Here is an 18,150-nt window from a genome sequence, read left to right on the forward strand (position 1 = left end):
GGTAGTCTGAAAATCTCTGAAACAAAGTTGCCTTGTTTGTTTGGAGGAAGATTGAAAGAAAAAACAATTTTCCCTTGAAGGAGAAATACTTATTAGATAGGGTGAGTTATTAAGAGTAAATATTTGTAGCTGATAAAATAAAAGGACAACAATATTTTTATTTGTTTCTACCAGATTTGTCCTTGTTTCTGTCAATAGCTATTAAGAACAAATCTGGAACTAGACCACTTTCCATTCTTTATAACCATATTTAAAATAACCAAAACCTGAGGCTGTTTTCATAAAGATTTACTCCTGAGTCAATACACTCCTGGTGTTTCAGCTTTGGCTTTTCTCAGTCTCATCCTTAACTCAGCAGCCAAAGTGACTGAGAAGCTTAAATCTTACTTTCAGAAGTAACCTGGGTACACAGGAGCTAAGTGCTGTTTGTGTTTCCTTAAAAAGAGGTTAGTATAATGATTACTTAATAGATCAATTTTTACTATTCAGAACCTTACTAGAGATGCCTTAGGCTCAAATGGTACCACTAACAAACCTGGCCACAATACATGAACTGCAATTCCTAGCAATAATCTTCTGTCCTTTCCAACTGTTTTTTCTTGATGAAGTGATTTCTGTGACTCTTTATCCAGATGTGCCACTCTAAAGCCTATGAATCTTCCTCACCTCTTTATTTTTACCATTTTCCACCTAAGTTTGATCACCTGATAAAAAAAGCACCTCAATTTCTGCTCGTATTTAAATGCCCAGTCACAAAAACATCTCAGGATGTCATAATTGGAAACACTCAAGGCTGAGCCAGAGGAGATGCACATGTGTGAAAATTTTGAATCCAGCTTGAGCAGAAAAACAGACAATTTTAAGAACTCCCTACATGGATTTCTTACCTCCGCTTCATCTCTCCACCCCTACTATGAAACATCCTGAAGTAAACAGAGACCCCCCAGGTGGAAGTTACAAATCCAGACACGGTGTTTCAACTTCTGCCATCACAGAATGCTTGAAACAAGCAAAAGGGAAACGCACACCAGAGACCTGCTCAGTCTATTCTACCTCAGTAAAAATATAAACGGCAGCAATGTGAACAGCTAGCGAAAAACCAAGCAAAAAAATCCAAAACTGAATACACCACAGTAACCTCAGAAGTGCTTTGACATGGAAACATCCTTTCATTACCTGAACAGATCACAGGAGATCTGAATACAGATCTCCTACACCATCCAGAGCAACCCATACACTAACAAGTGGTATTACCAAATGCATCATAACAAAAAATCTTGCCCAAAGTCTGACAGTTTCACAAGTTGCTTAAAGGGAAGATTTTGTCTACTGATCTTTCATAGTCATATCCCTTTCCTCAAGTTGCTCCTGTAGCACACTATATCAATTTTCAAGCCTCAAGCCTTAAGGAAGCTGTGTTCCTCTATTCACAGAGTAGTAAAAAGACTTATCTTCTCCCAAAATCTGCACTGCTCAGTCAGAGACACAAACACTTCAGTGTAGGTCTTGAACCCACCCATGGCTAAGGAATTCAGCCTTTCATCTGCCCTGACTGCTGGTGTCAATACAAAAGCACTCTCCTTATACCACTGGAGATCAAAACACACCCAGCTTTCCTCACTTCCAACTAAAAAATAATTTTAAAAAACATCCTTACAGGAACAAAAAAGCATATGTGAAAGAGGGAAGTTATTCATTTTATTTTCCCTTCACAGTCATGTTATGAGCACTGCTCAAAATCCAACAGAACAGAAAGTATATATGAAAAAAAAAAAAAAGATAATTTCTTGGCTGAACATTCTGGGCTAGACTTCCAGAACATCTCTGGCTCTTTAACCTACAGACAGGAAAAAACATATAAACTTGAGCTTCAGTAGTAAAGCTTCATCAGGGCTGCTGCAGTGAACTACAGTTCTCAGTGCACTCAGCTCCTCCGGCAGGATTTATCAGTGACCTCCACTAAAAAAAAGCAAATTTCAAAATTTCCACCAAGGGCTTAGCTATACTTGGATCCCAGAGTCAAGTGACTAACGTGGATTTGCTCACAACATACCACTTCCTCAGTAATTTCTTTTCCTTTTAGCTTAGTGTCCTCTTCTTCAGAATCTCCTTTTAAAGTAATCTTGGCAGTAGAGAAGCTGCTACCTCTTGAAAACTCCCAAAATACAGATCACCAGACTTTAACACTGATGTCTTCCAAAGGAAAAGACATTAAAATCACAGTGCCATGTGATAACTGACAATCTGATACAGAAATAGCTAGAGAATGGATACAGAAGCAATAGAGCTCCACAGCAGAAGTGGTTTTGTCCAGCATAACACACCAAATCTTGCCTCTCACTTGAACCACCAATATGAAATGGCAGGAGGGGAAAAAAAAGGCACTTGGAGAACATGCAAGGTCTTTAAGAAGGTAAAAGGACCTTGCAAAACCCATCTTCGAACAAAGAACCAACTAGACTGCAATTTGGCAAGCTTATATCCATAATGATACAAAGAACTACCAAAAAATAAAAGGACAAAGAAAGGCATTCTAGCTCGAGCACTTAGAGAAATAAAACAAATTTTATATGCCATGCTAGCAACATGTCACATACATTGTTTTCCAAATGTTCATAATACTTTCTGCCTGGTAACCTTTAAACACACACTGAAGAGTAGCAAGCAAATTTACTCAAAGGTCCTAAAATGAAAATAATATATATTTAAGCTGCCAATATTCATCTCTTGCATGACTACAGAAGCATCCAAACATGGTTTTGAAAAGGGAGCTTTGTTGCAGTGGGACTGCTGTGCTTTCCAAGTGCCTGTGACAAAGGGCAGTCTTCTCCATAGCTTCTATTACTTCTCCTCCATGATGATGGAGTAAGAAAAAACAGGTACACCAGCTTACATTTACTTCTTAACTTCTGGGAACTATGACTTCCAGCTTTTTCTTATCCCAGGAAGGCATAACACTAGTTGGAACAGGATCTCTCCTCAGCACTTAGAAGAAACACTACCAGCTCTAGAGCCAACAACATCTTGCACAAAAAAAAAAAAAAAAAAAAAAAAAAAAAAAAAAAAAAAAAATCAAATTTTGCTTCTTGCAGAGCTGAGTAAAGAAGCAAATACTGTATCATTAAAAATTTCTTATTTCAGGATCAAATCAGAATTGTGAAGAAGGATTTACAAAGGTTTTAATACCAACTTATTTTCACTTGTATAGATTCCTAAAGAAAGGGAAAAGCTTGTAAGGTATTCTAAAGCTGCTATCTAAAAATCATCCTGAATGTTTAGGGTGCTTCGTATACATTTTTCAAGTGCATTTTGACCTTAATCATTAAATAAGCACATAGAGAAAATTAGCATTGAGAGATAGCAATTTTACATGTCACAGGAAAAAAAGAGCAAACAAAAAAACTTATGAAGTACAAAAAGGTGACAATTAATTTAATAATTTCATGTCATGAATGACAAATGTTTTCTGAAATACTACAACAAAGTAATTCCAAAATGCTATCAGCAATGTCAAGAGTTAGGTCATTCGGGAGAACTTTCTTTTATTTGCATCTCCCTAGGATCCCCACCACAAACTGCATTTTTGTTGGGGGCTGTTGTTTTGGATTTTGTTTGGCTTTATCTCCAAAGAACACCTTAGCAGAAGCTATCAGCTTTGACAGAACACCAAAATTCTGGCACTGAACCATAAATTGACCATTACCATAAAAAGAACTGCTAAATGAGAAACTATGTGCTCAGTATAAAACTAATTTCATGCTTTCAAAAGCACACAGTGGCTTCTAGCAAGATAGTGGCCCTGGGACTTGCAAAGACAGATTGGCTAATACAAATGGTGTGTGCTCCTGATGCAGTCTGCTTAGCCAAGCTTTACATGTACTGGCAGTAAATGGAAATTCTCGAATCTTCTGTCAAACAAATACACACTTATCTATAACTTTGGAGCTGAAAGCTATAAAACAGCTGCCTCATAAATATATTTAGCAGGAAAAAGCATGAGCTGTCCTAGTTCCTCAGAAGGAAAAAAAAAAAAGAAAAAAAACCAAAACCACAGCAGTCTTTACACAGTAAGCACAAATATTTCTATAGCAAGCAAGAAAAACAATTAACAAATATTTTTCAACATCTTTCCTTGTTTTATTAAAAAAAATACTATCAGCATACACAAATATAACCATAGGAGGTCTCACCTCACCAACTAAATATTTGCATAACAGCAGTGCTTAATAAGTAACTCAGCTGAACTAATTTTTTTTGTTCTGCTAGAGGTGATATTCTCAATAAAACCCCTTTTTTTAAACACACAAGTACAAAGTCTGTTTAGTTTATGATAATACTTTCAAGCTTAAAGATTTGCTACTAGAACTTCACAGGCTACCTTTAGCACACTATCTGTTCCCTTAAATAAAACTTGGTGCACTAAATCTCAAATTTAACTGGTTAGGGAGAAGCGACAGTAATTTCATACCCTTCTCAAAGAAAGCTGTCAGTGCAAATGAATTACTGGAAGCTGTTCTGGGCATGACAGATCATAACTTTTAATATTAACAATGACAGACATATCTAATATGTCAAATCCAGTATACAATTTATTTCATTCTTTACTTTTTTAGTTTATCTGGAGAATCCAACAGCTCTTGTGTTTCACACATTATTGTAACTATACTTTGAGATTTAACAAGCCAGAAAGCAAGCTCTGGTAAGAGGTATTTATTCACACTGCTAATAAGCTGCTTTCTACAACAATAACACAGCATCACCGACATTCAAAAAACACTTAAAATGCATAGGAAGTCACCTACTGGACAGATGCCCTCTGCAAACAGCAAGCAAGGAAAGGGAGCTTGCCACATATTTAGTTACTTTTAATACCGAAATGAGAAGAAAAATATGCATTATATGCCTTGCCTTTTTTATTATCCTTTCCACTGGAATAACTAAAACAGAAATGCACTGCACATAGAAATAATGCCAAACATGTAAGCATCCACTCAATGTCGTAGCACAAAGCAATTCAGTGAAGTTTAATAATAAAAAACAGACTCACCTCTACTGGGAAGCCCACTCCACATTATGGCAATACTATTTAAGCAGGTTAAACAGCAACCAAGTTACATACACAAAACTTCCAGTATGTGACCAATATGATCTACGGTGCTACAGAGTGCTGGCTCCAGCCCTGATCATCTGTGTGACAGTTCACTGCTATACCAGAGCAGCCTCAAACCTTCCCAGATGCCGGCTTATTGCACTGCTCATTGAAAATCCTTCACACGCTGGCAACATTTTAGGGAAGGACAAGCACACTCTGAGTCATTTGTAAAGAAAGCAAAGCAATTTCAGTTCTGTATCTTCATGCGTACCGAAACACAGAGCACTGTCAAACTAGAAGTCTGCCTGAATTTATGCTGAGAATCAGGCAACCCAAGCCTTCATTATCAATGCATGGAATCAGCTACAGAGATCAAATTCAAGCAAATCATAAAAAAATAAAAGGATATGATTATGAAAGACTCTACAGCTTCAGCTCCAAACCACACAGAACGAGGAATCATCTATCTAGACTGTGTAAATGTTAAAAATAGCCCTGTCTTTTCTACAACGAACACGAGACAGAGGAGAATGAGCAGCCTGTATTGTGAAGAGGTTCATTATTGGGGGGAAAAAAATACAGCAATAAAAATTAATGATTCCTTACAGCTTTTCTAAATAAGATTAATTCAAAATTATGCAAATGAAATAAGTATTTTTTTAACCATATAACAGATGAAGTCTATTACATATTAAAAACCAGGATATCCATTAAAAAGCATAATAAATATTTGGGTGAAAACATTTAGAATGCTGACCCAACAAAGACCTGCACAGTCTAGCAGATTAAATATTTTTACCAAAATAAAAATATCATTAAGAGCATGACATTGCATGACCAATGCCTTCATTCTTTCAAAACAGCAGTAATTTTAAATTACTTACTATGAAAAATCTCCATGGCTTATTAAATTCATGCTATCCTTACTCCCACATGGACTTCTTGCAGTGTACATATGTTTTACCTTTTCAGGTACTTCATAGGTTTTTTTTTTTCCCCAGAAAGGTAAGAGAGCATGTGTTGCTGTGCATACTCACAGCCAGAGATACACAGCGTAAGACAGATGTAACTACAACTAGGCTTTGAAGAAACGGAAAGACAGGAGCTTTTTATTTTATTACCTGTACAGTTATCCAAATATACTGCTGGGTCATGAGACCACTAGCAGAGAAATTTTGACAGGATCTGATCCCAGACAAGAAAAATTAGTATACAGAGAAGATGTCAGTTTTCCTTTTACAAGGTAAAAATAATAAACAAATCTGACTTCGTTATTTTGTTTCTTCCAGTAGTTTTAATACAGAAATCATGGCTAGAAATGCACATGAATAAAAATGTCTGAATTTATAGATCCCTTTTCATCTCAGCTGTCTACACCTCTAAACTGTGGATCACATCCTTCAGTGAGACAGTGAAGAAATTCTTGCAGCAACATCAACTCAGCTGATTTAAGACACTCTCCAGGCCATGCCTGAAGTGGTTAAAGGACAAGAGATATGCTCCCAACTGAAGCAGAAGTTGTCACCACCATTCCTGCAGTCATTCTCAGCTGGAAACCATGGCTGATGAGCAGCTGTATTTTTGGTCCTAGACTCTAAAACTTCTGATTTTCTGATGCCTTAAATGCTGCTTTTTTTACCACAGCATAACTGCCCTTGAAGAGAGGTTAAACTGTCCAGGAAGGCATTTTGCTACAAGACTATATCTATGCAGAGTAGTGGCAAAGGGTCCCAAATGTACTGTCCAATTTATTTTGAAATCCTTCCACATTCCACCCAAAGGACCACTGCCTATAAGCCATTTTTTTCCATAATAGGTACATACTTTATTTGTTAATGTCATTCACGTGTTCCTCACCTCCAAGAGAATGGAGTCTAGAAATGTATAATTGGTCTGATAACGCTTACCTACTACAAAAGAGTTACATTTTTCAAATTGCCATTAGGGAATTAGGACATTTTTGAATGTTTTTTTCTGATGTAACTTGTCAATTACTTTTAAAAAACCAACCTCAATAAAATAATGATTTCCCCATGTTTTTCCTGAAGACTACCAGTGAGTGTGCATATAATCTACTTAATTTTTTTTATTAATTTTACTGGTACTTTCACACTGCAGCTTCTCAAAGAACTATATTATGGATATCATGTGTAGTCATTGGCAAATAATTTTTTTTTAATTTTAATGTCAGTTCTGGGCCTTGATATTGACTCTCATCATCAGCATTTTGTGAGGAGTACCAAATGCCAAAAAAGAATATAATAAATCTGGCTTATTTCAAAGCAGCTAATCACAATCCTGATGGGTCCCTTCAAATTCAGCATATTCTATGTTTCTACAATGACTTCTGCAAAAGAAAAAACAGCAATTGCTTATACTAAATACATTTCATACTGTAAGAAAAATGTTACATACCACTACCTATCTCTTAAGTAAGTGGTGGAAGAGACTCAAGTGATGCAAAGAATGTGGTACCATCTACCAAATTTAATCTTGTCCAAGAGACCACTGAATAAGAAAAAAGTCAACATACCCTGTAGCAAGAAGTGAAATACTAAGAGTTTCTCAACAGTTCACTGAGCCACATTTCATTATGGGCATGTAACTCTTTCTGTTATTATTTCTATTATATTGGATACAGTTTTGCTTTTTAGTGAGAGCATAATTTTTTAAAAATATAAAAATGGATTTTACCTAGAGTAGGACAGCAAATCATGGAGCAACCTCCCTCTTCATGAGGGGACAGAAGGGGGAAGCCCTGAGGAGTTGCTCCACTTTGTGGCCCCACAGAAGCAGCTTTCCTGAAACTGCTTTCTAACAGGTCGGGCTGTAGGCAGCAGATGTGGAAGGCAGAACAAGTGCTCACCTCCTACTAGTCTAAAAATGGTTTTGGCCCAACACAAAGAATAAGCTCACAGTGCTCTCCACAGACATGTGTACTAATTCTGCAGCTATGCATGCATACATTTAATAGGACTCAGGTCACAAACTTTAAGATACTTTTAGTTGCTGCTTTGCATTCCTCTGAGTACTTGCTAGAATAATTCAAAAATATATTCTGCAATAAGAGTTGGATTATCCTTGTCTTTTTTTAGATTAATGAAAGAAACATTGAGAAGGAATTGAGCACCTAGATCAAGAGGCTTAAAGTAAGCAAGAGTTCTGTACTCCATTATGCTGGCACAAAGCAGTCTCAGATGGCAACTAAAGTACCTGTCAGAAAGCCAGTCTTGGCCCAAATAAAGATTAAAACCTACATATAAAAACCTGCATTTAGGTTTAGATTCATCTGACAAAAAACAAGGAAAAACTCCACTGAAATGAGAGCAGTGCAGTGCAGATTCATCCCGTTGTAACCAACCATCATTGGTCTGATCTAAGGCTATCTGGAATATTTGTAGTATAAATTCTCAATGTCTATCAGTAGTCTCTCTGATTTTTTTGGCTGAAGATGCTATTCATACTTTCTATCTCTATTTTTTTTGGAAACTAATATGCAAGTTAGTGATATAGTCCATGGATCCTATCAAGAACAATCTGAGTTCATTAATTGTAAGCCTCCCTGCCTCCATTAACTTGGTAGGTTGCCTAGACTTACAAATTCATACAGTACTGCACAAAGAGACAAAGAAGTTCTAATCCCTGTTGCCAAAAGCAGAAGAAGCCCTGCCTTGTCCATACTCCCATACCCAAAAGTGCTCTTTTACCTTTTCCCTTCCACTACCACTACTAGGTCCTTTTTGTGACCTGATTAAGTCACACACACAACAGAAGTCTAGTAATTTACGTATTTATTTTGCTGTATTAACAAATCCCTGGCTGTAATTGCTGTGAACCAGATCACAAAACTGTGTTTATGACACCTCAGGAAATCAACCTGTGATTATTTCCTCAGTACTGCAGTGTTCACACAACAACTTGTAGCACTATTCCTTACAAAGAGTCACGGCATACAGTCTTACAGCATTTCTAAAACTATCACGCAAAGTCAGAGATTTCAAGAGCAAGAAGGCAGAGCTGCTACCAGGGCACACTGCATCCTGACATCCCTATCACACCTCCAGCCACACCTGCAGAAAGATCATATGGGCATTAAGGAGTGCCCCAAAGTACACGTGCTCTTTAAAACAGCCTAGGACCCAGGGAAAAGGGATTCTCCTTTGCCCACTTGTAAATCTGGACGTCTTCTGTAACAAAAATGAAATTTCCCTACACGTTTCCAGAGATCTGTACAATCTGGACTTCGATAGGCATTTCTAGAGCGCTCCCTTAAAACTACACCAACTGTTCCCACGTTACCATGGGGGACAGGAGAGAGAGCCAGGAGACTCACCAGGAGATACCACCCCATGGAGGAAGCAATGAGAATTCGCGGAGCAAACGCGGTGCCCCCTCCGAGGAAGAAGCGGGAGGAATACGAGGCCATGCCCGGGGTCCCCAGCCGGCGTCAGGAGAGCCCGCAGCTCTCCCCCGGCGCCGGGACGCCGAAGGCGCGGCTCAGCGCGGCCGGGCGGCAGCGCCATCGCGTGGGAGCCCCGCGGCCCCGCTGCTCCCGCCGGCCCGCGCCGCTCCCGGCCCTTCACTCGCTGGCCGCACGCACGGGGCGAGCGGACTTCAGTGAGCACCGAGCCGAGCTTGTGCCGGGCGCTCACGACCGGTCGCGGCCCCCGAGAGCAGCGGGTGCTCAGCCCGTGCTCTCCGCGGGGGCAGGTGGATTTCAGGTACCCAGAACAGCTGGGATCCGCCGCAGGCTCCAGCAAGGCCCGCTCACTGAAAAGCTTTAAACAGGCTCACTCCAAAATACATCTCCCCAAGGCTGCAGGAAACCACCCTTTCTTTTCCTTTTTCTTCATAGGAAATACATGAAATAATTTCCAATTTAAGCTGCAAGACAAACACACACTTTCTGATTGTGTGCGAGTTCGTTTATGTCGCGCTGACCGGAGCCTGTCTGTACGTCTGTATGCCGGGATGGCCCTGCGAGTGGCAGCACCGAAACTGCAGCCAGAGACGAGGTGGGCATGGCTGGCAATAAACAAGCACTAACATAAGCAATATGTGTCTGTGCACATTGCACCGTATGCAATGTATTTTCCAAGCAGAACACTCCTTTTTTCCAGTTTTCAACACCAATGTAAATAAAAGGAGGAGTTCAATGAGTGGATCAAATGACCAAAGTTGCCTAATGCAACCCATTAATTTCTTGATTGTGGCAATATAAAGAAAAGCAGCTCTTAAATCTTTATTTTCTATTAAATCTTACTTGCTAGGAAGCAATTTAAATGGCAGGTAGAGGTACAACAGCAAAAGAGTTTGTATATATCAATAACTGGCAAAGTAAGATAAACTAAAAATAGAGGAAACTTTTTAGAAAAATATGTTGCTAAATATGTTTTAAATCATATGACAATTGCACCCTTATTCTAAATACAATGAAGTAACTCTAAACTCATTGCTAAAATGCTATTTAGACTTCAAATATATAAAAGCCCTTCATCTACAAAATTAAAGGTATTCTTGCCAGGACCTGGAAACCCAGGTATATAATCTTAATAAACACTCCAATAGTAGTACAACAAGGATCATTACCAGCAAAAGTTAAAAGCAACAAATTTGAGCTTATAGAAGTCAAAAGTTAATGGACATTTGCTAACAACTGAGGGCCACCAGTCACAGAGGACCACAAAACAGAATGAATATGACAATATGTCTCATCTCCATTTATAACAAAGCCCACCAAGTGTCAGGGAGAACTGGAGTCAGAGATCCATCAATTCTGTCACACAGAATCAAGATAGTCCTGGCAGGTCTGTAATCCTGGCTTCTGAAGTGTCAAGGAAAACATACTTTACAGTCACCTCATTTTCCAGTGAGAATATTATTGATTTCACATTTATCTATTGAATACAGAGGAAAACCTCCAACCTGACACTGGATGGAACTTTTGCAGGAAGTTTCCTAAAGTGTGCTGAACTGTTCACAAGGTGCTTTGTTAGAAGGGTGCAGCTATAACAGCAAAGTATGAGAGGGGCTATTTGCTTCCTTTGCATGTGGAATAACGTCTATTCACTGGTGAGGTGAGATTAATATAATTGCTCTCTTACCATCTGCACAATTAGTTCTGTTTACAATGTTAGCTGAAGAAATGGGAAAGGAAGACTTCCATTACAAGAGGTAATAACACTCCAGAGGACATGGATTAAAACTGAGCCGGGATAATGTCAATTTATAAGAAAATTAATTTCTAGTTATTTTTGGAAAACATTCTTTGAGAACTACATCCAGTAAGTCTTGTTCTCCCACTGGTTCTTAAACAGTATACTAAATTGTTTATGTAATCACAGTAATAATAAATTGTCTATTGTAAGGTATTTCTTTCTTTTAAGTGCTATGAACACAATATCCCTCAGCTATGAGGAAAGAGTGCTTATTTCAACATGCACTAGATAGACCAGCATAACTACTACACAACTAATAGTCTAATATAGAGATCAGTGAACAAGGTACAAAGAAATACGAATTTTAACTCCCAAGCTATGCAGTAACCCCAAAGCATGTGCTCCAGCAAACATAATTGTATTCTGAGCATCAGAGCATTCTTTGAGTAGTGGTGCCAGAGCATCAGCTGTGATCCCCAGAAATGACAGCAAAGGTATCAGATGAAGGGGTTCAGATAACAAAAAGCAACAAAAATAGAAAATGTTTTTATATATTTGCATTGTAGGTCCACACACAGAGGAATCTTAATCACAATGCCGCACAGATATTCAGTTATTTTAAGAATGCTCACAATTAAGTAATCTAGATGTTTTTCAGTAGGAATTTCATCTTTTGAATCACAGGCCTAATGTGATTCTCTCTAGTGATACTCACACTGTTTAGTTCTAAATCAAACAAAACAGTACCACAGACTTCAAAACACGTAATATTCAGTTAACAAGAAACAAAATCAGAAGAAAAAGCAAAACCTTTCAATGCAGCTTGACTGTTTCTACACAAAATTAAATAAAAGAAATCAAAGCCAGTGTCTTAATGTAGCAAATAAAAACAAATATTACAATTAAGAAGACTTCTTGTATGAAGATCCAAGATCTTTTTGATTTTTCTCAAGTAGTTATGAACTGAGTCTAACACTAAAATAAAAAGAAACAAACTACCCCCCAAAATCAGAAAAGCATATTATGTGCTTTGTATCTTTACATTATGCATGCTAAATGCATTTTTCCCAAGACTTTTGTTTTTCCCAGTAAGTAAAAAGTCTTATTTTGAAATACTTCTTACTTAGAGGTCTTTTCCAACCTAAACTGGTTCTATGGATAAGAGTGGCTAAAATGCAGAGAGCTGAAAGGAGAAAGAATCAAAGGGCCATCCTGTAAATTGCAGCTCTCCTCCTCCATCATTCCACTACTAGATTTCATTTAAAAGCTTCTCCTGTACATGTAGCATCCTTCTAGAACTTTCTTTTGGGAACAAAAGAAGATGACAAAATGTATAAGTATTTGGATCCACAAGAGTTACTTTTAAATAGACCATATCTCAAGGTCCAACACATAATGGAATATTGCCTCAATACCACTTGGCTTCACAGGAAAAGAAATACACCGGTAATTCTGAACATGGCAAAATATTATTAACTATTAGTATTCATCTATTTTAAGTTTAATGGTTAATGGTGGAGAAGGTAGAGCTTAAAGGCTTCCTCAGGATTCTTGACCAAGATGCAGCATCTCAAACTAATTATGTACCTGTGCTTGTACTTGCAAACAAAGTGCCAGGAGCTGTACTTGTAGGGAGCTTTCCATTATTTAGCTGCTTCACTCTTTTCAAGTGAGATTTCCCGTTGTAATGAACTTGAGCTTGGGCTGCAGAGTTCAGCTGTATATTGCACACTTCACAAAAGGAAAACAGTATCTTCTTTTTTTCTTTGCTTAATTGATAATCCTGTCTGTCATTCCTCAGTCCTTTTTCTTCAAAGGCCCGTAGAACAGCTGGTTGATTCATAGTCCCATCTTCAACAATGTGGTCAGGACTTAGTGGACGCTTCATACCTACAAAGAAAAGAGACAAAATTGTTCCTAGAGAGCAACAAAACCTTATTATTAAAACTCTGTTTTCTGTTTTAAAATGCTGTAATGCATGACCCAGCAACCAGTTCTAACAAATAAGGTTCCAAACTGCAGAGGCATTGCTTAATATAGAAATAAATGCATTTGTGATACACCACAGAGCTCAGAAATAATAAGTTGGCAATATATCACACAGTCTGTGCACAGCAACTTGCAACAACTCATTATTTTGTTAAGCAAGCTCTCTATTTTAAAGCAGATTTATTATTGCATCTGTAGCAGAGGTTAAGATTATTTTCAAATACATTTCTTGTGCCTTAGTAAACACTGGTTCCAGAGCTTTTCACTTTCCAATGACTATAGCAATGCCCACTGTTTCAAATACAATTATTCCACAAAATGGATGCCAACAAGAAATGTTATGGAAATACTTGAAGACAGCAGACTGTTTCAAATGAGAATAATGAAGCCTTTCCACTTTCACATACATCCACATCTTCAGCTTCATACAAAGATTGTATGTTACCTATATTAGTCCATCAGTACCTTCACAACTCAAAAGGAAAGTCAGCTAAACATTAGTCTTGTGCAAACTACACAAAATTATGGTAAATGACAGTCCCTGAAATATTAACTTGCCCTAGAGAATAAAAACCTCGTCATCAAGCTGCACAAAATAGAGTTTTACATATATAGGGGGAACATCGGTATTTTATTTAAGGTATGGTGCTAAACCAGCAGAGAAGAAATGGGAGCAGGGGGGAGGTTTTAGGGTAACTCATATAGGAAATAATTCTGTTTTCTCAGCTACACAAATTGATATTTATTCTTACCCCCCACCACCTAAATACTCTGGATGGCCAAAGCCTGGCTCAGAGAGCAGTGTACAAAAGCAGCTCTTCCCAGGAAAGGGTGCATCAATGCTCAGGTTTCAAAAGCAAAAGGCTTCAAACATAAGGTCCCTTTTCCAGCCTGGGAACCAAAGCAGCACAGAACTTTGCATACACTTACCACTCTGTTAGGCAGGAGCACTGAAAACACAAACATTAAAACCAAAAGTGGCAGCAATCCTCCCCAGAAGAGTGCCGCATTCACAAGTAACACTAGAGTACCCTTCTCATAATCCAGTTAAGTTTATTACCAAAAGAAAGTCTGTTCTGTTCTCTGGCACAGGGGTGTACACAGAAAAAGCTTCAGAAATAGTCATTTATATGGTAGGATAGAGTATTTCATCATATTCCTAATTCTAACCCATGCTTAACATTTTAGTATTGGTACAGATTCCTTCTCAAGTACAATTCACTGTTCAAGTATTCTAAATAGACTTCATGTGTTTGTTTCTTATAGATGACAGTTCTGTCATCAAACAAACAATATTAATGATACATTAAGGTATAAATCACATCAAATAAAAACAAAACTAATTATTAAAAATAATCATAGCATACAGGCACCTAATTAATTTAAAAACAAAATACTGGTGATCCTGAAAACCTAGGCTAGAGACTGCCACACTAAATCATTTAAGTGTAAGTATCATGTTTCAAGGCCAGCAACCAAGATCCTTGACTCAGCTAAGATAACATTTTCATCTGAAAATTTAATCTTCTTAGAGCTTCAGTATTTGTATTTTTCAATGTATTTTAAACCATAAATAACCTCCCCTAGTCCCTTTGTTTTTGTTATTTTTTATTTCAGCATCACTGTTGTAGCTTTTGTTCTCTGAAGTAAAATGTTTTGAAACAAAAATTCTTTTACAAGTTGTACATACAAACCATTATAGAATAATAAAATATATTACAGTTTAAAAATCCTGTCCTTTCAAAAACCTCATATGTTTGGTTGCAGACAGAAAACAATCCAAAATATCATTCAGCAATTATTTCAATCATCTGTAAGATCTTAATGAAGCTCAGTTGGTTTGGATACCTTTAAAATTGGCAGAGGCAAACATCTGCATTAAGAAGCTGTGTGGAGCAGAAGGAGGACTGATGGAGCACCAAAGCTTCCCAAGGAGGGTTATTTTGGAAAGCACCAGTACTTTCCAAAAATACTGGGCTGGTACTGCATTAGCACAATATCACTGCAGCACAAGACACGTACACTCCTGGACTGCACGTTTCTGCTTCCTTTCCTCCAAAGGAACAAAACCTTAGTAAAGTCTGAGACTGCTCAATTATGGGCCAAAGCAGAGTACATGGGGAAAATCAGAACATTTGCCTCAAAAATGCAGTCCTGACATCACCAAAATTATTTATAAACATGGATGCACCCAGAAAGAACAATTGAGCACAGCAAGGAGTCACATGCTGCACCTGCACCCTTAGGCATCCCAGCTGCCAATATAGAAAGAAAATTAACCTTCAAACAAATAAAGAGAAATCACTGCCAAGGTACACTCTTGTTTTAACAAAAAAATAACTATAAATTCAGTTTTACTACAAAGTTGCATAAACAGGACGAACAAATCATTGAAGCAATCTCTTGCTACTAATTTAAGAATTAAAAAACACAAGCTGAAATTTTACAATAACCTTTGTTGCCTGAAGCTCTGCATCTAAATTAAAAGGTGGCCTGATTATAAGCAGCAATGACCTCCCAACAACTGATGGAAGCAGCAGATGCAAATCACTTCTGAGAAAATGCCTGCATTGAGCATAGGAGAGCTTGCAGCAGCATACTTTGACCAGTCTAGCCCTGGAGAGAACTTGTACGCGCAGCCAGAGACAGGACCATGTCAAGCCTCAGAAGTCTGCCTGTTCCTCACAGAAATCCCAGCCCTTATCCCCCTGGGATTTGGAGATCTGAACATTTGGTAAAGCAAATCACTTGTGTTTGAAAAGCTTTGTTTAGTCTCTTCTAGAGTTTTTTAAAAGAAAGTGTTGGTGGCAAACATACACTGAGATTTTAAAGTATGGCCATTTTTCACACGGTAATAGATATTTTACCATAAATGAGCACATCTTGTGGTGCATGTATTTGTTCAAAAACTAAAAAGGTTATTACAAACGAAGAAAGTTTCCATTGTTTCAAGAATTTCATCTCCTTCCTTTCTTCTTTAAAGTTCAGGTTGGAAAAACATACTTTTGAAATATCCTGGTTCTAGAACATTCAGCACAAGTACAATTCTGCATTGAGTCGGTGCAGAATCTCACCATGAATGAGGTTTATCTTGTACAAGCTAACCTTTCTTTAGAAAGCTATCTGAATGCTTTAAACTTTTATGAAAGAAACATGTACATACACATTAAATTGTACTAGAAAATAAAACGAAAAAACTTAAACCAATCGCTTTGTTCTTATTCTCTAAACTTTGTAGTCACTCAAATTTATGCAAGCACACGTCTGACAAGTGGTTTTTTCTTTCAAAAAGAGCTTATTCCTGCAGATAGATTGTGAAGAGTTCTGAGTGGTGCTTGTTCTCACCCACCAGGAGTCAGATATGAAACAGGGCCATTTCATTCCTCAGGCTTACACAGCTCAATGACATTATCATGTAACAGAAGCAGCTACTTGAGACTACAGTCAGTGAGCTGAGAATAAAGAGAAGTTACATAATCATTACATTCTGTGAAACCAAAAAATTATTTAGAGTAATTGTTATAGGTAGGATTGTGAAGTATTTAGAAGTTGGATTAAGAGTAAGAACAAGAATATGAGTTCATTAAAAGGCAGAAGGGTTGGGAATTATCACATGGAGAAAATACATTTGATCAATCCTGCAAGCTCCCAGTTCTGTACAACCTTAATACAGCTCAGTGTGAGCCAAGTCTTAGCAGCAGCAGTTGACACATAACAGTATCCACAAATTAAAATGATCCATACAAAAAGGACATGATTCTGTGAATCACACTGGACACACACATTGCAAAGGTTGTCACTGTATTTACTCAGTGAGGATTAGACTCAATTAAAAATTGAAAGGCGGGAATGGGAAAACAAGAAAAACAAAACAGGAAACACAGAAGAGCATCCATATATCCAGCTGAAATGATCCAGAAAAATGTTAAGTCTGTAAAGGGATTGTATGCCCCATCAGTTTTTCTCTTGCAAAAACAAGTTCTGAATCAAACCATGCTCGTTTTTCTTCTGGCTCATAAGAGGAAGCAATGTAAAGTATAAGACCTTTTCAGGTATTTGACATAAACTGTTACCAGACTAAACAGGGTTGTCCCTCCATCACATTTCCTCCCTAGTACACAGAACTGATCTATCTCAATAGATTCTGCAAACAATACTGGAGTAAGAATAAGTTAGTGATTTATGACACCACATTAAAATTCTGAAGTGTCATGAGATACCCTGTTAGGATTTCTGAAAACACATCTTCTCAGCCTCTTGCAGCTGGCAAAGAAATCTAAGTGTGGATATCCTTTGTACTTGAAGCTTAAGGCAATTAGCCTTTCAATTTGGCTGGCTAATTTACTTTTAAACAGAGTTGTGCTTTCAGAGGAGCTACAAAAAAGTATTATATATAGTACAGTGCTGTAGGTGAGAATCTGCAAATCTTTACTCAAAGGAAATAAGCTTTGGTTATCCTAATGAATTAGTGATGGTTACATGATGCATTCTTTTCTTGAGTGCTGGTCTAAACTTTTGCAATGCCCATTCCTAATTAGTTCATACTTCAAAGAACCACTGTGCTGGAAATGTAATTAGACTGCCTTTCCTCCATGGATCTGTGCCAGGTAAGCAAAAAAGAAAACGTATTTTAGAAACTTACATATGGGCACAGAGAATTTTCTCCTTTAGCCTTTGGAAATAATCAAATGAGTCGCTGAAGACATGGGAACAAAAACCAAAATTAACTGCCTTTCTATATTGTTACATTTTCAAAAAGGTTCATTCAGACAGCTGGGAGAAGGGGAGGGGAGAGAGATACCCAGGACCCCGCCTTGTGTTGTAGTCCTCTTAAACATCTCCAATGGAGAAAAACTATCTGTGCACTGAACTAGTGAAGTCTGCATGCATGCTTTAAGAGCTGTGGTCTCA

General features: G+C 37.7%; 1 protein-coding gene across 7 annotated transcripts in view; it reads right to left on the bottom strand.

Annotated features, from left to right (window-relative positions):
- ZNF385B (zinc finger protein 385B) overlaps nucleotides 1-18,150 on the bottom strand; it is a 154,091-nt gene that overhangs the window by 111,213 nt on the left and 24,728 nt on the right. For 2 of the 7 annotated variants that reach the window (XM_068196011.1, XM_068196010.1), the window contains exon 2: nucleotides 12,838-13,140. In XM_068196011.1, coding sequence (XP_068052112.1) covers nucleotides 12,838-13,138 — 301 coding nt within the window. In that variant the 5' untranslated portion in view covers nucleotides 13,139-13,140. Of the gene's footprint in view, nucleotides 1-5,047; nucleotides 5,514-9,425; nucleotides 9,450-12,837; nucleotides 13,141-18,150 lie in introns of those variants that run through there. The other 5 variants (XM_068196016.1, XM_068196014.1, XM_068196015.1 and 2 more) reach the window with 5 other exon arrangements.

This window comes from Anomalospiza imberbis, chromosome 7 (genome assembly GCF_031753505.1).
Source record: "Anomalospiza imberbis isolate Cuckoo-Finch-1a 21T00152 chromosome 7, ASM3175350v1, whole genome shotgun sequence".
Classification (NCBI taxonomy): domain Eukaryota; kingdom Metazoa; phylum Chordata; class Aves; order Passeriformes; family Viduidae; genus Anomalospiza; species Anomalospiza imberbis.